Below are 26412 nucleotides of genomic sequence, written 5' to 3' on the forward strand. Positions count from 1 at the left end.
GAATGAGGTCATGATGCTTTGATCACATACCAAATGCTACCTATCATTTCAACAGCTCTCTTGGCTCCATTTACTTGCAGCAGTTTTAATTTCCTGCCAGTTCAGTGGCACAGTTTGTTGGCATTTCTTTGAGGATATTCTTCATCAAGACCATAATGAATGCAAGCTTTTTGGCTTACAATGAGCACAAATTAGCCAGGGAAATGCCAGTAAGCTCACAAGTTACAGAAGGAATGTTTGCTAGAGCTTCTAGAGTCTTGCGAAAAACTCACAACAGCTCTAACAGAATCCACTGTATCATTTTACTCATTATGTTAGAAATATTGCACCCACTGAGATGTTGTGTGTGATTTAATTTGTGGAAAGAAATAAAGTGATACTTGTATAAAAGTGGCTGATAATTTAGTGCAGTAGTTGAAAGTGAACTATTTCTGTCTGCAACAAATATTCCCMAAAAAAGGATAATGGTAACTGATTAATCAAGATAATCTGCAATTTACTATTGAGTTTAACTGCGACTTCACATGGCCTGTCTGTAAAATTTCCTCCAAAACCTGCATCAAACTGATATTAAAAAGTCTTAATAGATCATTATTTACTTAACTATATAGAAAGAGYAACCAAGCATTTTTCATGTATTTTATGACAACAATTCTTCTTCTTATTATTATATAGTAGATCAATAATAAACCAAGAAAATAATCATAACCAAAACATATCAGAAAATAATAACTGTGAATAATAGCAACTAATCACAGCCTGCTCATCCTTCTCTCTACTAGTTCTTCCATAACCACTTAAAATGCTCTGCATTGAGTCATTTGCAGGATATTAAGCATTGCTGGATGCAAAAGCATTATTTCTTGCAATGATTCTTCCATTCATAACACCTAAGTCAGTCATGAATGCACCATCAGTAGAAAGTACCTTTTCTGAACACTGTCTTATGCATTTAAAACCAAAACCAAAACACTCTCCACCCACTCAGAAAAAAGACATCTCCAACTATTAAGGATATCAGAGGAAACAGAAAAGGCAGGTAAGCTTTTTTGCTGCCTSTCATCCTGTAATCAGAATCTAGGTCCTGCAGGAAAGAAGTTCTGCTGGCTCACTAAGCTGCCAGGGACATGAGCTTACACCAGAGAGTGTATATACATTTGAATACTTCTCTAAAACAAAGGAATTTAGGTTAAGGACAGTTTTCTACAGATGGCAGCTTTCTGGATATCCAAACTCAGAGGATGTTTGAACTAAACTTTAAAAGTGTTATCACTTACATTAACATAAAGGCAAATGCAAAGAAGAGGGTCACTTCTTCACCAAATCCATGCAAAGACTGCTTAACTAGCCTTCCATAGTCCAGAGGCATGGAATGGCATTATCAGGAAGAATAAAGGGAAGGGTAGCTCAAATAAATACATAGCTTTGATCACAGATGAAATTCATAAAGGGATGTGAACATCCAAAACACCTCCATGAAGAAATAAAGCTTTTTATTTGCAGAGAAAATTGAAATACAAGCAGGACAGAAAACTGACACATTGCTGTAATTAATGTGCAGTGAACATACAGAACAGCGTAACAGGAACCATGCAAAATACCYTGCTTTAATTCATATTTGCAGGAACTAAAGATTACTGACTCTGACACATAGCTCCTTGCAGTGCCTCCTTCAGTAATAAAACTGAAACTCCTCATGCACATACCAGAGGCAGAAAYTGGCTTTTCTGAACAGACTGTATGTTTTCATTTTAGCAATACATAAAYAGTCTTGTCCCTGAGCTTGTGTTAAATCTGTTTAACAGAGTATCTGAGAGAAGATAAATGTAAGGGCTGTTTTTTATAAACCTTGATACCAGGAGCCGGAAGCAGATGGTGAGAGCTCCTAGTCTACAGGGGATGAGAGCTTATTTTGTACTGTTATCTCCTGGCTGTACTGTTCCATGGATTTTGCAGCAGAAACTAGAAAATTGAAATACCTTTCTCATAAGCCCACATCAAACAGGTCTGCTCATCTTTTTCTCCACTAGACCTGCTGGGATCACAAGCTACCAGATTCATATCAGCTCCGTTATCCAGTAAAAACTGTACTAGACGAATATGACCATGGTAGCAAGCACAGTGTAATCCTAGAACATTAGAAAAGGAAACAGTCACTGTGGAAAGCACAATTTTCAGAAAATCATAACAGGATTTGTAGCAACAGCTATAAAGCGCAGATTGATTTCCCTGATAAAGGAATATACTATCAAACAAATACCTGAGGCATTAGATGAAAATAAAATATTGTGCTGCAAGAACCAATCTATTGCCTGCTACACAGTACATGTCATCATTTACTCTACCACCTGCAAATCACATTTAACAACTTTGTATGTGAGGAAAAGCAAACAGAAGCAAAGAAGGCTTTCTTTTTTCTTTGCCTGTAATAGATAAGTGGAGGTGCGCAGCTTTTCAGACACTATATCCTTTCTTGCCAGTTCGAACAAAGCCTCTCTCTCCAGTCTTCCTTCTCTGCCCACATTTCCATCGTGACTCAGTTCTTTCCTTCTTGTTTTCCAAGCTCTTCACAACTGCCCTGTCCACTTTATCTTTACTTCTCACTGCACATCTCCCATATCTCATTTTTCCATATTTTTTCTTAGAACAGATACTTTTATCTCCTCTGCCACACCCCCTTCAACATCGTGATCAGTATTTGAAATACAATGCAGTCAACACAAATCCCTTCTCCCGTGTCCCACTGAAATTCCAGCTGGAATGGAGAGCAACGTTCTTGCAAAGACCACCTGCAGCTCACTCGTTCACTACATTGTGCTGGGTCCCCTTCAGGCATAATCCTGGGAGATGCTCCGCCTCAACTGGCTCTGCTGAGTGATGAGAATGCACAGTCCCCAGAAGAAGAACATTTAGGCCTAATTCTTAAATCTGCTTAGAAGTGCAACTACAGGAGAATCAGCTTACATCAGGYTGTGCTATTCATATACAAGCTAAAGAGCCTGACACATGCTCACTGAATTCCCACCACTTCTATGCCTGCTTGCAAACATATTCCAAAAAAGTTGAGATCTCTTTGAAAGCTAATGGGATGCTGACCATCAAATTGCTATGGGAATTACCTTGGAAATCCTGATTGCGTATGGCTTCCAAACTTTCTGGTGCTGGTTTGATATGTACTTATACACAATAAGGATCATGATGTTACCTGTATGTCCATCTCTTCCCTGGTGATTGATGCTTACAACATTCTGGTCAAGAAGAAATTTTACAAGTTCTATGTTCTTTCCATAGGTACAAGCACTGCAAAAATAAAGGGAAAAGTGAATACTACAGTCTACGAAAGAACAAAATACTTTGGGTAGCCAAAGATTTCAAAAGAGTTACACAGAGATAAGAATGGAGTATCAGAGTAGAGAATCTTTAGAAATGTGCAAATGCAAGATTAATCCACCAAAGCAAATATATTCTTTTCTGTTGTTTCAGGAACATTCTAATTCCTCTTGTACAAATTAATTTTGCCATGCAAAATGAATACAGTCTGTTTTGCAAAGTGCTTCTTAAGTAACACTTTACAGTTTTATAGCATCATGACCAAATTTTTTTCTGCCATCTTACTTCTAGGTTAGAATATCTAGAAGCCAGCAGGCCTCTGGGCATAACAGACTCCAAACTCAGGTTCCAAATTGGACATAAAGAGAAACCACTATTCAAAAAGATATTGACGAAACTGATGCCATTCCAACATTTGTCTCTCTCCCTTGCTCTCTGTCTCCTTAGTTACTACCTGGTTCTACCTCTTACTTCATGTCCTCTCCTGTATCTCAAGGTATAAACTTAACATCCATGTCAAGCTCACTACTTTGCTCCTCATCCGGCTGTTGGTGAGACCTTTGCTATTTCAGGTGTTGTACTGCATGCATCTGTAAGTGGCGTTCTATTTATAATGGCATTTTAAACATCTCACCTGTGGAAAGCCGTTTCACTGAATATATTTTCTTTAGTGAGACTTTCTGTTCCTGAGAGCTGAATTATTTCCTTGACAACTTCAAACTTTCCATTGTAACAAGCGCTGAAGATGAAGTGARTAAAGAGCTGTTAACAACGCCAACTTTCTAATTAGGCCAAAACAAAGTAAAACAGAGCTTTTCCACATGACTCACAGGTGTAAAGGTGTGTCTCCATAGATATTAACCACATGGGGTTGAACTTCAAAACTGCTCTGGAGTAAGAACTTTACAATTTCATGGTGTCCAAACCGACAGCAGAAGTGCAGAGGAACATGGTCTTCATTGTCCTGAGCATTCACTGTCATTTGACCCAGAAAGAGACCAAAGAAAGGATTTTAYACTTAATGCAGGTTGCTCTGGATATTTAGTAATGCTTATGTGTTGTGCATATGTACTATGAAATATTTATAGGCCTGTTTCTTTAAAACTGATGTTTCTGTGAACTTTTATAGATCAAAACCATATTACTCAGCACCATCTGTAATACATTGTCAGTACCATTTTTTGGACTTAGGGTATAATTGCTTTTGCAATTGTAGCAGATGTACTGAATGTTTTGGTGTAGCTTTCCATGAATGAAACAAGAATTATAAATGACCCTTAGAAAGAACAAGAACAATATTACCATATGAAACAAAAATAAGATGTGTAGTTAATACATGTAAGAAAGCAACCCACTGACTTATTCCAAATGAATGGGCCTGCAGTCATTCATTACAAATACTGGGAAGAAAAATATTTCGTTGCTGCTCTTAGGAGAGGAAAATCCACATTTTTAAAGGAATATATTAGCTTCCTTGAGTACCAATGGCAGAATCAAGGAATAAAATTAGTCATACAGTGACACAAGAAAAAATCTAAACAAAATAAAGGAGACAAAATAAGAATATACTTTTCATAGTCATTATTAAAACGTTAATGAATGAAAGGCAAAAAAAAAGGGGAGAATTTATTCAAACTTCTGGATTTCCAATATTTCTGTTTTGCTGTACGTTTCCTTTCACCTGCAAAGTTGATTATATACACACTTCACTTTCCTTACTGGATATCTAAGAATATGGGAGTTTTCTTTTGTATAACATGAAACTACATATAAGAATGGGCAGCATTAGTACACTACTGTTGGGCAGGKGTGGTATTTATCTCTGTTGGTTGAATATAACTACACATGGAAAACAAACTGTGTGATATGAAGATTTTATTCTGTTTAAGATGGTTGCCCTTCTAGTGAATGACAATGATTTTTATATCACAAAATCGTGCATTCTGTATGTGGCACACAACTTATCAAAAAACACAAGGTAAAAGTAATTTTTTCTAAATTGCCTTAAACCAATTATTGTATCCTTCCACCTGCAAAAACAGTTGCTTTAGTCACCACACAGCAGCATAAATTTAAAAGCAGGAGAAAACTAAAACAAATTCATTCTAAATACCTCTCAAATAAGCATAAATGCACCAAGGATTTTAATTTAATGCCATTTCTTAGACTCCTGGTTAGCTGATATACTCAAAAATTTGGGGGGATAGTTAGGTAGTTATGAGGTAGACAATACTAGGAGTGAATTTCAAAAATTTCATTGTAAAATCTTGATTCCATTGGCTTTCAGTCAGACCAAGATTCTTTCTCGAAGCTTTGGGTCCCAATTCAGTAAAGCACTTAGATACATATCACAAAGTGATTAGTTAGATCAAAATGTTGTTTCAGTTACCATGCAGAAGCAGACTTACATTTCTGAAACCATCTATTTTTGATTGCTTTTATGTTAGTGTAGCAAACACTGATAATGCACATTTCTTCTAATGAAAATCTATTTAAGAAATAATTCTGTAGCAGAATAACATAAAAATAACTATTATTGAGAATAGTTACTCTGAAGTGAGCAGTAAGAGACTATGACTGTATGTATACTAGTAATATCAACGTGCCTGGGAACATTCCTGGCACTGAGGCCAAGCGTCACAGACCTGCCGGTGTCTAAGGTACCAAACTTTTTTGGTTTCCAAAATAGGGTAGCTGCATGCAAACTGCCTAGTGGGAAACGGTCCCCGGAATGCTCCTTGACCCATAGACAGGAATTGTCTGGGAGGGGGCCAGTTAACCTCGACCTCATCCATGCCAGGGAGCACTCTAACTGTTTGCAGTGTAGGCAATTAAATTCCAGCACCTGGGAACTTTCTTAGGCATGCTTGAAACGAGTATGGATATACCTTATGTGTTATTTTTCCTTATTTATCTAGTAGGCAGCAAGGAAGAGACTGGATAAGGCTCTAAGCAGAGTTCTTTGTTGGTACAAAGATACACAAATGCTGTTTTCATTATTCAGAAAAGGTCTTTACTCAGTTTGAAAAGAGAGCATGTATTTCTGTGATTCTTAGTATGTTTCAATCTATGTTTAGAGATAGAACAGCCGTACCAGAACCAACAAATCCAGTCTGCTCTGTCCAACACTTTGTTCTCCATTCAGTCTAGCACCTAATCTTTCAGACAGCTTACAAGAAATTACTAGGCTACTAAGGAATAATCTGTCCACTGAGGATGTCCAGTCTTGTACTAGGCAGGTTTTTAAACATAACTTAGACAAATGTCTTTGAGGAATGATTCTTTTATTTACCTGACCCTCCTTGGGACAGGGTGATAAACCAAATGACATTCCAAGGTTCCTTCTTGTCTTGTTTTTCTGTGATTATAAGGAGCGATGAATGTTTAAATAAACTCGGTTTTAAAACCTTTCTGAAGTAATGGTGAATGCCCACACATATAGGAAATCCTTTAAACTGCGCTAAGCTTATAATTTCATCGATGTCTAGTGACAGAGTTCCAAAGATGAGTTATGTTTCAGGCAAAAAAGACAAAAAAGGTATTCTTGTAATTTATATTAAGCTTTCAAATTATTATTATATTAAGCCCTCAAATTTCATTAACTGTTCCCACCAACCTTCCCCAGGGGAAGGACATGTAACTACAACATGGGATGGTGATTTTTTWAATTTTAATTGATAGCTTTTTGATTTCTAAATGAAACATCATAGGTAACTTGGAATATTGTTTTAAAAAGGAGAAGAAGTTCAGAATGAAAAATCAGTCTAAAAGACATTAGAAGAGAGTTATTTCAAAAAGTACATCATACTGATTTAGGACTTAGTAAAGAAGAAACCTTCAACTTGAGATTTTAATTAAAGTATTTTTATATTAGATCTAGGATAGATGGTGCAACTGCCATGAAAGTCAGAGAATAAAAATTCAGGTTGCCTCACAAGTTAACAGCAAAAATGAGCAAATGATAAATTCTCATCTGGAATAAAAAGGAGTAGTATAAAAATTTTTCTTAAGACTGAGAAGTTACTTAGGTAGAAAATAACAGGTGAGACAATTTCAGTCAGTAAAAGAATGAAAAAAAAGACAGTGCAAGCTTGGTTTAAAGAAATAAGGGAAACTGCCCGATTGCTGATGAGTGGTAACTGTTTAGATGGGTTGGTGTTCAGGGAAGCATAAGTGGACATGCCTGGACTGTTAATTTCAAAATCTGCTCTTTAATTTAAAATTGATTGTAATTGGCACAGGTGGCAATGATTTTCAAAGAGATTTTTAAAAAGAGAAGCTGCAACTCTAGGTAGCTCAACAGTCTTGAAAGCTTACAAATTTTATTCAAAGTCATAGGAGTTAAAAAGACAAAAAATATATTTTTTATCATGTGGTCCCTGAAAGAAATCTATATGACAAACCATAGCCACTAATTTGAAGAATAATAAAAATAGCATTTAACTTATGTGAAGCAAAGGAAATGCCTGTTTCCTGGCCACCAACTAGTTTTCTAAGTTTGCAGATATTCTGTTTCTTAGACATTTCATTAGGCTATAGTATGGATTTTTAAAAAGTTAACTTTTTCTTTCATTTTGAAAGAAATAGTTTTTGAAGTCATGCAAACTTCTAAATTAGAAATTTAAGCATTTGAGAAACAATTATTTCCAGACCCTCCCTGATTTCAAAGGAATGGATCTTAAGAAAGAATGAGACATACTGATAATTCTAAATTATCAATAATTCTAGAAAATAAACCTTCATTCTCCCATTTCTTTTTCTGCTGGAGTACTGGGAAATCAGCAGAGGAAGTGTGATCATAAAATCAGGTCAGCTGATAACATAACAGTAGACCAAAACCACAGATCTTTAATTTCACTAATCAAGTTTACCTTCCTCCATATAAGTGGAAGACGAGACTGAGAAACCCCAAGTAATTAGATGATTTGGACTTTCTTTTTCACTATTCAGAATCAAACTCTAAGCTTACATAGTCTCTAGTTCCGAGATCAAGACCTCCTGAAACCAGAGAAATTACAGTACTGATAAGTACGTCTATTGCTATTAGATGCAATGCTCTGGGGCACCTCAAAAGATCATCACAGAAGCAAAGCTACATAAAGAAAACAGGTGGCTGAAATGGCTCCAGTCCCAAGTCCAAGGCTGGACTCTGCCAGCATTGCTACGTGCTCTAACCTCTCTAGGGGGAGATTTTCTTCATGAAAAGAGCCTGATCCAGAAGTCCATCCTTCTGAGACCTCAACATGTACCCTTCCGATTGCCCTTCCGATTACCTAACGGACTCAGCTTGACAATATATCTTTCAAGGTCAAGACCATATATAGGTAACTGTTAAAACCAGTGACTCATCTGGATCTAAAATATGTTACTGAATATTTGTTCTTAGAAAATATATATAGAAAAGTCAGGCACAGAGGTGAGCGTAAGGAATCTACAAGAAAAGCAAGAAGGAGGTGAAAGAACTTCTAAGTTCAGTCCAATGAAATGAAGAAAGAGACTGGTTGTTTAGGAATACTGATGATTTCTCATTCTAACAAAATGCCTTTTCTACTTCAGTGAAAAAGAATGATCTTCTCTTTGTTTTATTTGTTACAATCATCCTAGAAAAAAGCTACCAGCATACAAGAATAAATCCAAAATTATGAACTGATATCAGGCATTTTAAGTGATAGTAACTTGTAGTAGYAAATCAGTCTTTGAGATGTAGTAATGGGCTCAAAATGAATCGAGAGCTTAAAAGAATCTGATCAATACCTGAAGAAATGTGCTTGAAAAACCTAATATGATTCTTGAAAATGTACAGCATTTACTTAGTCATTCACTAAATAGCTCTTCCCTACAGTGCTTACATTAACTCCTTAGTAATGCTATATAAATAGATTATGAGATTAGCATCTGGAAATCTGACTGTACCTGCAGCATAGTGGTTTTATATACATGTATATATAAACTATGAACATTTGTGATTATATACATTTATATACATTTATATGCATACACATATATGTATATAGTGGTTGAAGAAGTTTGGCTATTCTTTGATTGTAAATGTTGATATATTTCAGCAGTATTCTGACCTTTTCAGTCTGATTCAGTGGTCACTGTTTTTCCTCTTCAGTTGCCATGGCCTCAGAGCTGAATGACCAGTGAGGCAATGTTAAAAGAAATTGTTCAAATTCATGACACAGATTACTGGTCTGCACAGAATACTGCCAAAATTTCTCCAGATTAATTCACAAATTCTTTTCTTTCTGAAGCACTCAAGAGTTGTTTCTCCATTGCTATATTCGTACCAAGTTTCAAAGCATGCTACTTTGTGAGTAAAAGACTTCCTGCTTCCACTCTCTCTGATTTTTCCAGTGCTGAACATACTGATTTTAAAACAAAGAATCTTAAAGGGTGTCCTAAATTCTTTTCCTTTTAAAATAAACAATTTAACTGATAGGGAGTCTCCTACTGCCTTGTTATAGTGAGTGAACGCCTCTTCCTTTCCCCCTCTTTATTATAATTATATTCATTCAGTGCACATACATTACAACTGAAATATCAAGGGCTCACTACTGAAAAAAGCACTTACAAATCTGAGTCATGATGCTTTCCGCCCCACTTTTTTCAATGTGCAAGTAAGAGGTATATAATGTACTCATGACTCACAGAGAATATGTTAAACTTACACTGTTAAAATCTAGGAAGTAAGACGAAGGGAGAGGGAAACAGTGTCAGTGCCACTAACAGGGTAGATCTCTACCCTGGTGGAACTGGGGTACAGGAATGACGCTAATTTTGGCACTACAGGGCATAGTGAACAAGAAAGAAGCCTTATGGGCTCTTTTCCTTGTTTTTACAATTGTTAAGGAATGACAGGGCTTTCCAGAGTCTGGACCAACGACTGCAGGCTTGAGAATACAGTACTTATATGAAACGACCAATTGACCAGCTCCTTCTGAAGTCAATTGACAAGACTTCAGTGAGATATTGGACCAGGATGAGATTAGGAAAGAGCTGTTAGATACGCAACTTTACGTGTTTTTCGAACATGGATGTACAGAACCCTTTTTAACCTTCCCCTGTTATGCTCTATTGTTTTTAATTCATGAATAGCTGTGCACATTGCACTGGCACTAGACATCAAACAGGATGCTAGATTGAGAAGCAGCAGCTGAAGAATTGTGATAACTTTGTTCTTTCTATAATATGCAGGATTCTTGCAGCAATTGCCAGCATTTTTTTTGTCTAGTTTTTCCAGTTTTGTATTTTAATTAGTTCTCTCAATCCTGACTCCATTGAAATCAATGGGAGTTTTGCCACTGACTTCAAGGAGACCAAGATTTTACCTTGTATATTTTAGATATAAGTTAACAGCAGTAATAACGCAGTCCAAAGACAAATTAAAGAGCAGTACTTTTGCAAACAGTATACTGTTCCTTTTCAAAATTCTTTTTCTTTCTGTTTTTCTGAGGATAAGAAATAGCCTTTCAAATAACTTTACTGTTGTTTAGTGTGTATAAACCTCTACATTAATATTCTCTTGTATTAGCTGAGATGGAAGGAGTGAGCAAAGTTAGCGTGCTATGTTTTGTGCCTTCTACATTGCTGAAACAGCGTAAGGAGAGGGAACAAAAGAGTAAACGTAAGAACCAGGCAGTACTACTAGTAGAGTACCAATATAAATTAAAATGGAAAATATTTTAAATTGAGGCATATGCAAAATATACAGTACTGAAATGCAACGTAGTAGTTTTACTGGTTTGAGCATGAGATCATCTATAGAAAGAATGCACAGATTCCTAACCTGCAGAGAATAAAAAAATGCATGCTAACAAAGTTTTATATCAGTTCAACCAATTCGGTATCTCCCCCCCACACTTTCTCTTATGGCAAATGCTCCACAATGAGGCATATGAAGCTTGCAGCATAATGAAGCATGTGTTAAATAGATTCCTCTTCATTTTCTGTTCCTAAATTTTGTGAACCATTTGCAATTTTTCATCTGAATTATTTTAAATTACTTGCTGTATAATTCTGACTTAAAATCCTTCATCTATATCTCATTCACTAGCAGTTTATTGTGCATTTAAACCATTATGACTGGAGATGTAGGCCACATGGTCATGTGTTCTCTGATTGGATCAGTGTCTCAATAATAAACTATATATATTAATCTCAGCTTTGTTTTCTGCTATTGTTTTTCACCTCTAACTTATCCATGGAAGCAAAATGCAAGAGAGATGACAACACAAACAAGTAATGAAAAGCTCTCCAATTGTTATTTTTTGTTACAGTTGCCTAAAGTCAATATACAAACACACACACACACACACACACACACACACACACACAGTGTTAGGAGGCTAAATTCAAGATTCAAGGCTTGACTCAGCATATAAAATACAATGTTAAATTTGAATGTTTCTGTATCTTTTCTTACCATCAGCTTTGCTTCCCTCTTCCATCAAGAGCTTTGTAATATTGAGAAAGCCTTTGGCAGAAGCTAAATGGAGAGGCCTGTCTCCAACTTCCCCGCTTGCATTCACATCAGCTCCAAACTTTAGCAAGAGGTGGGTTACCTAAATAGTTCATCAAGGCTAATTGAAATATCACATGAAAATATATCTGACAAAACCAAAAAGAATATTGCATTGGTTAATACTATACGTGAACATCTCTTAAAACAGAGGAGATACATTAGGAAACTCATTTTTAAGTTCTCTGTCTACAAAAATGTTAAAATACTCAAGAGCAAATGCCAGCTCATTCTCTAAAATTATATGGATGGTAAAGGGCTAGAAAACACATACATTTGTTTAACTGACCAGTCAGCATAATAAAGTACAYGTCCTCAAAGTCCACAAATTAGATGTGTCAGAGCCTTAGCTTTCTTTCTGAACAGTGTCTCTTATCACAAAAGCACCATATTCATTTTAACATAATTTCACTAGACTGTGACTATTTGTTCAAAAGTGGTTCATGGCAAATAAGCAAACTAATCTCTCAGCCCAACAGGCAAGGAGTTTCTTAATGTTACTGGATGATGAGGTGAATATACATAAAAAGAAGGATCTCAGGAATACATGCGTTGTGCGCATCCTTGCTGCTGCTACTAAATCACAGAAGCAGAGCATTTCCAAATACCCGTGCATCTGGACTCTGTCCTTTCAAAAGCTTTTCCCACGACCACTCCTCAGTGCGCTCTAAGTCACATGTCACTGAAATGAGAAGTACACTCTACCCAGAGGTCGTGCTTTGAAATTCAAAAATATCCCAGCATACATACCTCTAGCCAAAAAAAGGTATGGGGAATGAGTTGCATAAGCAAACATAGATCCACGATTACTTTTCACATAAAAGGACTATTGCAGGGCAACCGGCTGGATTGTTAAATAAACCATGTATGAATAATACTTTAGCAAAAAAAAGGGAATTGGGAGGTTTGGTGTCAATTTTGGTCAGAAGTTCAGCATACTTTTTAATAACTTCATGACTTGCGTAAATGAAACAAGCACAGTTTGACCTGTCATATGCACAATACCTCATGGAAAATTCTGCCCTGAAAAGCCTCAGTTTTTCCATTAGCTTGAAAGTGGTAATAATTTAATCTGTGAATTCCAAGGTGAACCTGTATAATTGCCATTTAATTATCACTGGCAAGAGATTTTCACTTCCTTGGAGATATTTAAGTCAATATTCTCACATGTCTTAAGCAGTCTCTGAAATGTGGGATGAATGACAAGCATCAAATGAAACATGCTTCTGGGTCCAAGTCTGTTCATAAGTTATCAAAGCTGGCTAGACAACTGTTTGTTTCAAGAGGTCTAGAGGGGAGGATACCAATTTTTACTGGGGTCTAGCACTGAGGATGAACATATAGAGATTTACTGTTGATATTCAGACTCTTAAACAACCAGAGACTGACTGGTTAAGACGATAACTTCTGTATATGAGGCCTTTTCATAGCAGGACCCTCTGGAATATAAAGGGAAAGTATGTAACAATAAACCTGTATTTGTCTCAGTGTTTCACCTCTCAGCTCTCTCAAATTTCCCCCATTTAGTTACCTGCTCATGGCCATAATATGCAGCAATATGCAGTGGAGTGAAAAAAACTGCATCCTGAACATTCACATAAGCTCCATGCTGCAAAAGGATATCAACTGCCTAGAAGGAAACAAACAAAAAGATTCAAATTAGAAGCCCTATATGTGGTCAACTAGTAAAACAAGAGTTTAAAACCTCACATCACCAGTTTAAAAGAAAACAAAAAGACTCAAACAAGCAAGCTATAAAGGTGAAGAACTCTGTACAACATGTAAAAGTGATTAACTTACAGTACTTTAACTGAACACTGAATGTCACTGATGCTTTAGAAATAAGCCTGAAAATGTATTTGCCAGTAAAAAAAAAACTTATTTGTGAAGGAAGAGGCATATAAATGACTGACTGGAGTTTCTCAGAATAGCCTTTAATTTTCTTTTAAGCATTATGAACAAAGAGCAGTATCAGAGTTTTTAGAAGTAAATAAAACAAAATGAAAGACCCTTTTAAATGTAAATGTATTCAGGTAAATCCTCAAGCATAATTCCCTCAGTGTGTAAAGATTTCTTTGTATTTTAGAAGATAATAGCCCTTCGACTTCAATAAATAACCCTAAGTGTTTTCTTTCAAATTGCCACTTTTTTATTCTTTCAGGAGGCCAATGTTTTGGTTGAACAGCTGTTAATTATGAAATACCGGCCTTCTGAATAACTGTCAAAATGGAAGCTTGAATTAAACCACTTTGGATTATTTATTGAAGTCTAAGAGCTGCTAATTTTTTTTGAAGCACAAGGGAGTCTTCATTCATGCTAAAGGGCTTGTATCATGTATTACTTGAGTCGCTCTACATATCATTTTGGTGAATGCTAATTTTTAAGCCTAATGAAGATGAAAGGTGCTGGATGGCAAATCACTCACAGCATGGATAGCAACAGGGAAACGACCCCCAGCATGCCCCCCTAGCAATCTGAAGGAATCACAAGGAAAGGGAAGGGGCTAGCTCAGATGCTACGCTAGTCACACCTCTACCTCCCCATTGAGACTTCCACTGATGGTCCCAGGTAATGCCAGCTGTGATGGATGATGTGCATTTCTGTCAATTACTATCGAAGCTGAGAATACAAATCATATCACACATGCAACAATGGTGCCAGTCGTTTAAATCCGTGTCATTCTCAAGTACTTAAAGAACTAAGACCTGTTACTAAGCAACATTAATGTTCAGGGATTATTTCTTTACACAATTTAAATTGAAATACRTTTTTTTCCACATGATTGATTGACTGAATTTTCTGTGTAAGGCCCATGCCCTGACATATAGAAGTTTGTCTAGTTCCCAATAGTTTTAACTACTTCACTACGATATCAGCTGTAAGCTTCCCCTGGAACTAGCACTGTAGAGCCAATTCTGTTTCTTCAAAACCCAAGGGCTTCAACAGGATATAAAAGTGCTCAGCACATTGTAAGATGGACCTAAGCATTGCAAGGACTAAGCCCTTCTCTTGAAGACAGACTGGGGGAGGCGAAAGTTGTTGTTTTCTTCTGTCCTATGGAATTGCTGTTCAGCACCTCTTGAGTACAAATCGAATGATAGGGAATGTCAGCCTTCTTTACCAAATTTTATTCTCCAGAAGCTAAAATATCTTTGGAGCACACTACGCAGGGACAGATACAATTCTGACAGGAACCGCGTAAACAGTGAGCATCATCTGTGAGTTAGATCACAAACATGTCTCATGAACAGCTGGTTTTGGCTGCTGCGGTATGGCTCCAAGAATGCAGGAATTCTCAGCACAGTGGCAAGGAAGTAGTTGGGAGCTGGCAGGGGGAAGAGGACTAATAAATGAATGCAATCCTGGAGATGAACAGTATCCCGGTGTATTCAGAGCATCCACTGCCAGGCTCTGTGACGATACAGAATCACATAATCACTGTGGTTGGAAGGGACCTCTGGAGATTGTCTAGTTCAATCCCCCTGCCCAGAGCAGTGTCACCTAAATCAGGTTACTCAAGGCCATGTCCAGCTGGGTTTTGAATATTGTCCAGTCTCTAAGGATGGACACACCACATCCTCTCTAGGCAAGCTGTTCCAGTGTTTTACCACCCTCACAGCAAAAAAAAAACCCTTTTTCTTATGTTTAAATGGTATTTCCTGTATTGAAATTTCCTGTATTCCAAACTGAATTTTGTGTCCATTGCCTCTTGTCCTCTCACTGCATATCACTGAGAAGAGTCTAGCTCCATCTGTTTAGTCTGATATTTATTGATAAGATCCCCCTGAGTCTTCCCTCCTCCAGGCAAAATAGTCTCAGCTCTTTCAGCCTCTCCTCATATGACAGATGCTCCAATCCTTTAATCAATTTTGTAGCCCTTCTCTGGACTCGCTGCAGAATGTCCATACCTCTCTTGCACTGGGGAGCCCAGGACTGGACACAGTACTCCAGATGTGGTCTCACCAGTGCTGAATAGAGAGGAATAATCACCTCCCTCAGCCTGCTGGCAACGCTCTTCCTAAAGCAGCACGGGATGCTGTTGGCCTTTTTTGCTGCAAGGGTGCACTGCTGGCTCAACTTGCTGCCCATCAGGACCCCTAGGTCTTTTTCTGCAAAGCTGCTTTCCATCTGGTCAGCCCCCTGGTAAAATAAAGTTTTCAGTTGTAAAGAAATGGAGAGAAGGAATCATAGAATGATTTAGATCGGAAGGGCCCTCCAGAGGTCTCTAGTCCAACCTCCTGATCAAAGCAGGACTCATTTCAAAGGTCAGGGCGCTTGAGGCCTTTTCCAATTGAGTTTTGATTATCTCCAAGGATGGAGGTTCTGCATCCTCTCTGGAAAACCTGTTTCAGTGCTGCCCAACTCCCACTGTGATTTTTTACCCCTTATTTATAGTCAGAATTTCCCTTGCTAAATCTTGTGTGTGATGACATCCTTTGGTTGTGCATCCTTTTGCTCTCATCTGTTTGCTATGGATCTCCAAGAAGAGTTTGACTCTCTAATAGTAAAAGAGATCTTACGAAAGATCCCCCGAGATCTTTAGAGAAGCTGCCTAATCTTATATCACATGAAGATCAGCTCAGTAACAGTCTTATCGTGTGCACTTCCTGCAGGAGTGTTAATGTGTTCAGGCAGTAAATAAAGAACATGCACAGTCACCAGCTGGCTAGTACAACTTGCTCCCTCCAACATGCATCCCATGTCCAAAGAATTTTCAGTATACTAGTAACTTGGTGAAACAGAGATGGGGAACACAGAGCGAATTAGTCTGTGAATTAATGGCCTGGTCATTTTCAAGTGATTCATCTTCACTTTGAAATTTTCGAGTAAATTTCTATTATAAAACTGAAGTTGTAGCTGTTGACTCTGGAAAGAGATGTTTAGACCTGTAGCTTTTACAGTAATATGGATAAAACTTCTTTGGATCAGTTTGATTTTATTTTAGGCATGCAACTGTGAGACTGTAACACACAGGCACAAGACCACAACTCTGATTCCTCCTAATATCTGTAGAAGCCAGATTCAAAACGTAGTTCCACCTAAGAATCTGTGGAGCTTCAAGTTGAAGAAACTGTTTTGGGCAATGTGGTTCCACCTCTGGTGGTAAACAGAAAACTAGATGAATTTTGATGTATTTTTCCAGGCTGTACAAATGGCAACCATGCCACCTACTTTGTGATCTCCTGATAAAAGGAATTTTGTGAGTCATGTTAAACAATCTCCACTTAACTGTAAATGACAAAATGGGGAAATAGAGACAATCCTGAGCATTTAACAGAGAACCTATCTTTCTAAGAAAATGCAATCTTAGAAAACACTGAAAGCAGTCGCAGGTGTTGTAAGTAGGGGGGTATGCTGGAGTGATGTGTAAAGATAAGATTTACATCAGAAAGCAGAGGGGGGAAAGCTTCTGATGCAAAAAGAGCTTTAAATACTTAGGCAAAGACCAAAACCAAATCCTCAGGAGACAGACTATGTCTAAGCGTGCAGCTCCTAACCTGTGGGAAATTTTCAAGCTGCAGAGAAAGCAGCTCTTGCTGACTTTATTAGGTGTTGTAGGGCGTCAACAGAACTGAAAACTGACAATAGTCAGCTAAGATCTGCAGTCAACATCATTGCCCAGATTAAAACAAAAAATGAAAAGAAATATCTTCGAYCTCTCAATGCCTCAGTGTGATTGGGAACCATCAGCCTGGATTTATCAAGGGTAAATCATGCCTGATCAACCTGATTGTATTCTATGACAAAATAATTGGTTTCGTGGATGTGGGGAGAGCAGCTGATGTCATTTACCTTGATTTTAGCAAGGTTTTCAACACTGTCTCCCACAATATTCTTGTATTCAAGCTGGGATGTTACAGTCTGGATGGGTGCAAAACTAGGGAGGTAGAAAACTGATTAGATGCTGGGTCTCAGAGGGTAGTGATTAATGACCTGTGGTCTACTTGGAGGCCTGTAACAAGTGGAGTATTGCAGGTCTGTACTGGGTCCTGTCCTGTTTAACTTTATCAGTGGCTCTTGAGGACGTAATGGGAGTGTGCAATCCTCATGTTTGCAAATGACAGCAAGCTGGGGAGACCCATTACACTCAAGGGCAGGACTGCCATCCAGAGGGACCAAGACAGGCTGGAGGAATGGGCCAACAGGATGCTTACGAAGTTCAACAAAGACAAATACAAAGCACTGCACGTGGGAAGAAATAAACCCCTGCACGGYACAGGCTGGGGATTTTCCAACCCTGCTGGAAAGGACCTGCCAGTCTYGCTGGACACAAACTGAACATGAGCCAGCTGTGTGCCCTGGCAGCAAAAAAGGCCAACAGCATCCGGGGTTGTATTAACAGGGGCACAGCCAGTAGATTGAGGGAAGTGGTTATGGCCTTTCTCTTGCATAACCAATTTTTAATCCACAATACTTTTTCTCTTACTCCATAATTTTTCTTGAAGTTCTTTTATGACAGGTTTACTCAGAGGCTTTTTGAATATTCAAGTCAATTATGTTCACTTCAAAGAAAGACTATTAATTAAGCTACTCTTTGAAGGTTAGAAGGAATCAACAAAATAGAACATAAAATAGATTACGTAAGGACTTTGTCTTTTGGACAAGGGCAGGAGATAATAATTCCTCTAAGAAAATAAAATCAATGATTATTGACTTTTTAGCAGGTAAAATTAAAGAAAAACAACTTCAACAATTAAGCCATATGCACCTGTGCTAGCCTCCGTATAGTCCTATGCTAAAATTTCTAAAGAATCTGTCATGGTTTTCAGAGTTCCTTTATTAATTAAGCTATTAAAATAAAAAAAAAAGAATAGTGCCAAGCATTTGCCTAATTCTCTCTAACTTAGCAAATGTGGGTATGATCAGTCATGCCCTGCAAAGTGTCTTTGCACAAGATTAGTACAGCTCTTAACTCTCTGCATATCTATAAGAATTTTAGAATAAACCTTGGCGGGACTGAATTAAGAAACTTCTAAAGAGGTTCCTGAATGTTTTAAATACAACTTGCTGATGAATGTACAATTGTCTTTCTAAGGGAAAGTTTAAGGTTTAATGAAATGTTTAGTATATTCTCTCCTGTAAGACATAAGGACAGATGTCAGACCAGCGATAAGCTTTCGTATTTTTTTTTCTCTTAGCTATTCCAATCAGATAAAACACAGATTACAGAAAGAATCAATAATGAAAGATGCAGGTACTGGTGTCTTGAAATACAATGCTCTCCCCAGGATTGTTTTTGCTAAAGGATAGCAGAACTGGATTTTTTTTATTTTTTGCTAATATCAGCAGATGCTATACATAAAATAGTTTAAATGTTTTTGTGCAATATTATTAAAGGCAACTTTTCTGGGCAAAGAGATCACCATGAATTTAACAATAGCAGTAGTATTGTAGTTCTAAAAGGCCTCATTTATTTCGACTTCTAGCTTAAATGTGGGTCATGCACAAACTTGCTACAAAGGGTATTCTCAGGGAGTGAAACAGCTGTCACTGCTTTCAGACAAGTTAGCACCATTAAGTTAAAGAAAGTCCTTTACTGAACCACAGTTCAACACCTCTTTAGTTGTGTTTGCCAAACATGTTGTGGCCAGGCTGAGGACTTCCTCAGTGTCTGTGAAGCCACCTAGGAAATGTTCAGAAGTGCCTAAGTGACAGTTTCATTAATAATCATTTTCACTAATACTATTACAACTAAAGTAATTATAGAATTTTAGTCTTACTGAAAGTCCTAAAGACGCAGATACCTAAGATCCAAATCCTCAAACCTAATTCTGTCCTTTGAGCTGCCAAATATTTTTTAAATAGGTCTCAGAGACATTGCCTTTGCTTTCTGCCAGCTCCTCTCACCCCTTCTTGTCCTGTGAATTTGTCTTTTCCCCCTCCATCCAAGTAAGTCCCTATCCTCTCGCCACCTCCTCCCCTTCAACATGCAGTGCTGATTCTCTCTTTCCAACTCACAGTATGCTGAAAGAGTGGCAGGCAGGTACGAACCATAATGTGCTGGATAACACCTCATCTGAACCGACATCATCGACTCCTTGAAGCTCTGAAACAGTCTTATTTCAAATACTGCTGAGGTGAAGGGAAGGAAGAGTACCTCTGTGACATGGATTTTGCTCTCTGATTTTCCTCCCTCGTTCCTCAATTATAAAATGAGCCACATCAGCTAGAACAAATTTCTTTTTTCATCTAGACAGCCACATGGTCAACATCCCACCTTGAGAGTGCATCAAATTATTGTCCTATGCTTGATCCTACCCTGAGCAACAGAGTGATGACTTCTAGGTGACTGATTACATGAAATGGGAGGACGTGCTTTTAAAATTGCCTTATAGTTTTGGGATCTACTTTTCACAAGCAGAGAGTAATGGATGTGAGCTGATGGTCTCTCCTAGGCTGAACGTGGTCCATTTGGATTTGTGCCCTTTGGATTCAGTGCCCTCACTGCCTTTTTTCTCTCTTTTTCTCTGCCAGATATTCCATTGACAATATCTTGCGGAGCTCCACTTCAAAGCTACCACACTTGATTTAATATCAGTGAGTTCTACGCTACTTTAAACATTTACAGAATAGAAAAAAGTATTTTCCATCTGCTCTCAGGGATATGTTTTTTTCATAGTTAGTGAATCAGTTTCAAAAAATTAAAAAAGAGAAAGAGGATCAAATTCAACCCAAATGTTTCTAAGCCAGAAATTCTTCCACTCCTAGGTTGTATAAAGCTTCCTTCATTTCATTCAGTCTGGACAATTTGTCGGTATCTGTTAAAATGGCTATGGAATTCAAAAATCATGAGTTCCAGTACTTTTTGTCACTGTCCAGATCTTCAGATAAAGGCAAATTTTGAGCAAGACCTTTGACTCCCCATTACCTTGCAACTATATTGATGCAATGTGAATATCAGTTCTGCATTCCTAGTTCTAGAATAATTCTGTAAAGGTCTAAAAAATTAATGTCAGATAAGACAGAGAGCTGGGAAGATGCAACATTAGCATAAAATGCAGGGAATGAAAGAAGAAAACAGGGACTTTGTGAAACTTAACTCCTATTATCAGTAAAACTCATTCAAGTGAAGACAGGAGGTGACAAACATACTGTTGTAACATATGACTTGTAAGTGAAAAGGGATTTATCACCATATGAAATCCATAACTTGGGACTAACTCCCTTTACCCCAACAGCTCCTTGTTACAAACACATTCACATTTCACATTCTCAGGTATGCAGGTGGCAAAAATTAAGTAGCACTGGCTCATCCTGCCTGGAACCCTCAGTCCGGTTCACACATCCCCGCAGGTGGTAATCTGAAAATGACAACTTTAATTTACAAAATGAAGTAGGCAATGATACTGGTTTTCCAGCACGGTAATACCGGATAACACATAAATGTGTATGAGGCACATGCATTATTTATTTAGCAATGACCTTGCTGGGCTGGAAATATTTAATATTTTCAAAATATCAGACTTAATGAGAGATTTATTAAACTTATTTGGTAATGTCTCTAACATGGTTTCCAGCTTATATAATAATTTTTCATTAATGTTTCATTCTTTCCATYAGGAACTCTAAGTTCCATTAATAGATAAAACAAGCAAACAGCATAGTTTTAGTAAAGTAAAATATGATATTAAATCATAGAGCAGATGAAATATTTATAGACCACACTGACTYAAATGAGTCAKAACATCTCATTTACACTGATGGCCTCCAGTATCCTCATTTTATAGAAGTGATTACCTTAGCGGTTTCAGGTGTGGTGATGGAGCRAAAGTCATAGACTAACTCTTCGGGAAAATGGGGAACAAAGCTACTTTTTCCCAGTTCCCTCTATCTTGCTCTTACATATAGTCAGTCCTCTTCTGTAGTCATAGATTATACTGAATAGATTGGTGTGTATACCTCTGCTATTTTTGTATTTAATGGAATAAGTAATTATCTATCTTATTGGAATTAAGGATATGTCAAAAAATCTATTTTCTTTTTCTTAAATTTATTCCATTTTCAGGGTTTTAAARCAAATATTCCATATTTCCATGAATATTACTGAAATTCTGGATAAAATAAACTATTAAATCTAGCAGAGCAGATTCTCAGCTGACTGACAATTTCAATTATATAAGGAAGGAAAGAAAAAGCTTGAATTTGAACTACAGTTCTTCAGTCCCCAAACCAGCAGATGAACCAAATGAGGTATATAGAATCCCACTCCATCCATGGAGAATACTTCTGATAAAGATCTGATCATTACTAAAGAAGGAATAATGGGGCTTTTCAAAACTGTTCGCAATAAGTGATGTCTTTTCAAATCAGTGGCCTTATCCTTGTAGGATGCGGAGTGTCCCCATTTTTCTGTGACTTCAGTAGGAGCTGAAGCCATGAAACAAATAGCAGGGCTTCCTTTGACATTTACAGGACAAGGCCCAGATATTTTTTAAATAACTTTAAACCCCACTGCAGAGTTCTTTGTATTCCCCAGTTATTTCTTTCCTTGTTCTAATGTTCTGTTCAGAAGTATGTATTTACTCAGTGTTTTCTACATCCTCTACACATTATATTTTAACATCTTTTTATTTTTCTATGGAAATGCAATGTTATTAAAAATATTTATCCCCAATTTTGTGATTCTGCATTACAGAGGAGGGCACTGCAAGATTGGAACCTTAGTCTTCTCAGCTCTGGAGGGAAATGCAGACAGAAACGTAGGAGGAACACAAAAGGAAAATGAAAGGAATGATAGCAGAAAGTTGTCTTTGTTAGAGATGAATGGCTTTTGTTTTAAAATACAGCATTTTCTGCGCTAGCCACATAAGCCAATCAGTGTCGAGGGCCTAAATTCTTAGTCCAGATTCAGTATTGGTTCATATTCTACATATGTGTCCATTTACATATACTGCAGTAGTATAGGAATTTACTTTTCTTTAGTACATAAATACTAAAACATGTTTGTTTTTGAAAATATGGGAATTACAAATGTAACAGTTACTTCATGTTCAGGACTGGAAACCTGACTTTTAACATAATTAAGCRTTAAAACCTGGTTGTTTTGATGTCAATGAGTGGGACAAGGGTGTTCCCCTCTATCTGTCTTATTAACACGAAGGCTTCTTCAAAACACTCTGGAAGTCTGAAAAAATTATTTCTGTTTTCAGACTGTCTCTATGATATCACCACAATATAAAGGGGTCTTATTTTTAATCAAAATCTGGTTCTCATTATTTTTATTTAATATGTCTGTTCTCTGGTGAATAGCTCTAACTTTTATATTGCTTTCTGYGTCTTTTTTATTATTCTTTACATATGTCCTTTATTTTTCTCTAAAATCCAGGACCTCCTCGCATCTGAAGATTAGAAAGCTCAGTGAGCTCTTGTATCTGCTTGACAGGCACAGATTCTTCACATAGGTTCCATCATATCTATCATCTTTCTCAGCCTTGGAAACAGAGCTGGGGGTGCTGAATGCTTGCCCACACAATATCTATAATTAAAGACCAAACTTACTGTGTTTCCAAAATTAAGTGTACAGGAATTTCCAAACTCCAAGGCAACTAGTAGATTGGTTGCTTCACACTACTGAAACATACTGAGGGATGGTAAAGGATATACATTTTTTAGAAGTAGGAAACAGATACCTTGGATCACTAAATGATRTTTAGAGCTAAACACCTGTACATAAGCCCTATAAATACCACCTCTTTTAAAAATATAAGAAAGTTATCTGCTGAAGTTTGACTAAATTCAGAACTAAATTTGATTTGGCAAGGTTCTGGTGTTCTAGGATAAAAAGAGATGGTTTCAGCCATAAGAAAAAAGAGTGAAGGTTTCACCTGACTCCTTGGTGGTCAGATTCTGGGCTGTTCGGCCACTGCGTATACCTGGCATCACTAGAAGCCAGTGCACAACACTGTGGAACTTTGGTCTCTGTGCTTCCTTGCATGCTGTCTGACATGTCAATCTGTCTGTCTTTTAATATTTCAGGTATCCGTTAGAAAGTACTGTCAGGCAATATTTCATATCAGCTTGGGAGGGATACTGTCACATCAAACATCTTTGGTAGCTATCACACCACTTTTTATACAAACAGTTCAAAGATTTTATTAAAGATAGAGCAGGTGAGAATCTTCCATCTCCTTTTTACTTACTGCACTCAAAAGATTGACAGGTCCAGAAGTGTACATGGTAACAAAACAAATCATTCTGAAAGTGGAACAAATTCAGACTTTGGGATGAAGATATCTGAAAACAAGGACTGACCTGCACTAGAGATTTTACAGACACATGGGTATTATAACCATAATGTTAAATCTCCCCAAAACTGAAAAAGCAGCAACCCAAGTGCCTTAATAATATGAAAGTAGCTTGGGGCCAGCTTTATCACAAACAATTTTATTTACCGGTCAGTCTCAGTACGGTTGGAGGACAGGCARCTTCTCCATCGACAATAAATAACCTTATGCAGAACAAAAGGTATCTGATGTAAGGCATCTGAACACGTCCATGGGAGATGTCCTGAGAATTCACACAGTTTATTACAACACAGGAAAGTTTCAATTTTGCCACCAGTATTGGTTAGCTGGATTTCTGTTTAATACTGCTCAGTGAATTTAGTGCTTTGTGCTTAGTATGATAATTACTGTACAAAATTCCACGCACAGATGTCTCACAGAGATCAGTGTTGCCTGCCAAGCAAAATAAACACTACCAAACAGGTCTCCAACCTCCTAGTACTATCCCTCAACTACAAAGCACTGAAAACTCTTTCAGATGTTACCAAAGCCAGCATGTGATGTGAAGTCTCCAGAAATGAAGGCTAGGATACAAACCTAGGGCCAGCCTCAGGTACTTTTAAGTGAACACTGATCTGGAGAAGAGCAATTAACCAGTTAACAGCAGCTCTAGCACAATTTGCCAGAAARCTTGCAGACATCAAAAGCGGCACCCTCCCCAAAGGGCATAGACAGCATAGGTATATTTGAAAGGGTTTTAGCTTTCTAGGACACTCACTGCTACAGTGCTTCACTGCGAGGTAGGGACTGTCGGTTTGCTTACATTACTTCATTTACTTGGCCCCTTCAGGATTTGCATTTAACTGAACTTCTGTAGTAGATGCAATACACCAAGCAACATTTGTGGTCCATATTTTAGTCTTGATTCTCTCTCTGTTTTATTTCTTACATTTCYTGGTATTGTAAAGAGAACCATAAAGTGGGAGTGAACGTAATTTACTTTGAAACATAAGGAATATCTCACTACTCAGTAAAATCCTTCTGAGCTTCTGTGCATGCATAAACAYAAGAAGCATGCTCTGTTCCTCTCTCTGTATACATGTTGTTCATTTCTCTCAGCAGCTGATTAGGATGGAAGATTAAATTGGCATTCCACCCAGGAAAAAAATTAAGTCCAGGTAATATAATTTTCTGTGGTAAACAGTAGGTTTGGGTATGAGGTATAGCTGTAAATAATAGATAATAAACTTTAATCTCTTAGTGCTGTATTGTACTTCTTTACTTAGACACATATACTTAGACACATATTTAACTTGTAAGGGTTTATAAACATCTCCTTGATGAAGCAGATTTTGCAACAGCATAAGGCTGTGACTCAGTCAGTGATTTTAAGCCAGAACATTCTGTCAGTGAACACATCAGCTGTGGGTACAGAAAGGATTGCACTGAGAAGGTAGAGGGAAATAATGTTTGAAATGAAGCACAGTCTGATGCTAATGGTGGACCAGAACCTGTCACTGTCAAATGACAAAAATCAGTGGAGATGTGTCAGAGACATAGCCACTGTACAGAGAAGATATGCTTCTATAGCTCACAACATAACTTTTCTCATCTCAATCCACCTCACATATGAGGAACAGAGCTGGGTATCTCATAATCTCATAACCTGTTGTTTTGCTTATAATGGTAACTACTGTAAGCAGCAGTTTTATTACACATTTGCCAAATTGTCCTCACTTTTCAGGGTCAAATAAAGAGACTGCAAAATAAACACAATGGCATCATTGAAGTCCAGAGCAAAATATCCCTTAATGGACACAGTCAACATTTCATTTGCATGCTTTAGAGCCTTCTGCATACATCATGCTGAGATCCCATTCCTGCAGCTTGCCCAGAAGTTACAGTGGCCTTCTGGTTTTTAATAACTATAGAAATCTGTACCAACATCCAACTCACCAGCTCAAAATAAAAAATTATTTGAAAGGGCAGGAAAATAAAGAAATCAATGAAGAAATTATTGAGGACAATTGCTGACCTGAGTTTCTGAATCTTAGACAGGAACTGAAGGTTCACAGGTTCACCCTTGTTTTATACCCTCACGATCCTTAGCTGGGAGAGGGAAAGAGGGAGAGAATGGCTCAGGGGACACTGTTCTCTGAAAACCTCTGCAACTCAGAGCTAGTCATCTACTGCAGAGAAAGCAATCTGCAGGACTCTCTCCAAGAAGTGATGCTGTGAACAAGGCAGATTGCTTCAAGTGATCTTGTGCAGTTTTCCGTAAATACAGACATGTGTTCATTATCTCCAGAAACATTTGCCTCTTGTTTACTTTTG

At 37.5% G+C, this 26412-nt stretch overlaps 1 protein-coding gene across 1 annotated transcript in view; it reads right to left on the reverse strand.

Moving 5' to 3' along the window:
* LOC112970317 (serine/threonine-protein kinase TNNI3K) overlaps positions 1–26412 on the reverse strand; it is a 109625-nt gene that overhangs the window by 64578 nt on the left and 18635 nt on the right. Inside the window, exons 7-12 of the mRNA XM_026074573.1 lie at positions 13386–13484; positions 11759–11897; positions 4161–4305; positions 3965–4069; positions 3206–3300; positions 1980–2129 (exon numbers count right to left, since the gene is read on the reverse strand). Of these exons, the coding sequence (XP_025930358.1) occupies positions 1980–2129; positions 3206–3300; positions 3965–4069; positions 4161–4305; positions 11759–11897; positions 13386–13484 (733 nt within the window). The remainder of the gene's footprint in view (positions 1–1979; positions 2130–3205; positions 3301–3964; positions 4070–4160; positions 4306–11758; positions 11898–13385; positions 13485–26412) is intronic.

This window comes from Apteryx rowi, unplaced genomic scaffold (genome assembly GCF_003343035.1).
Source record: "Apteryx rowi isolate R43461 unplaced genomic scaffold, aptRow1 scaffold_39, whole genome shotgun sequence".
In the NCBI taxonomy this organism is placed as follows: domain Eukaryota; kingdom Metazoa; phylum Chordata; class Aves; order Apterygiformes; family Apterygidae; genus Apteryx; species Apteryx rowi.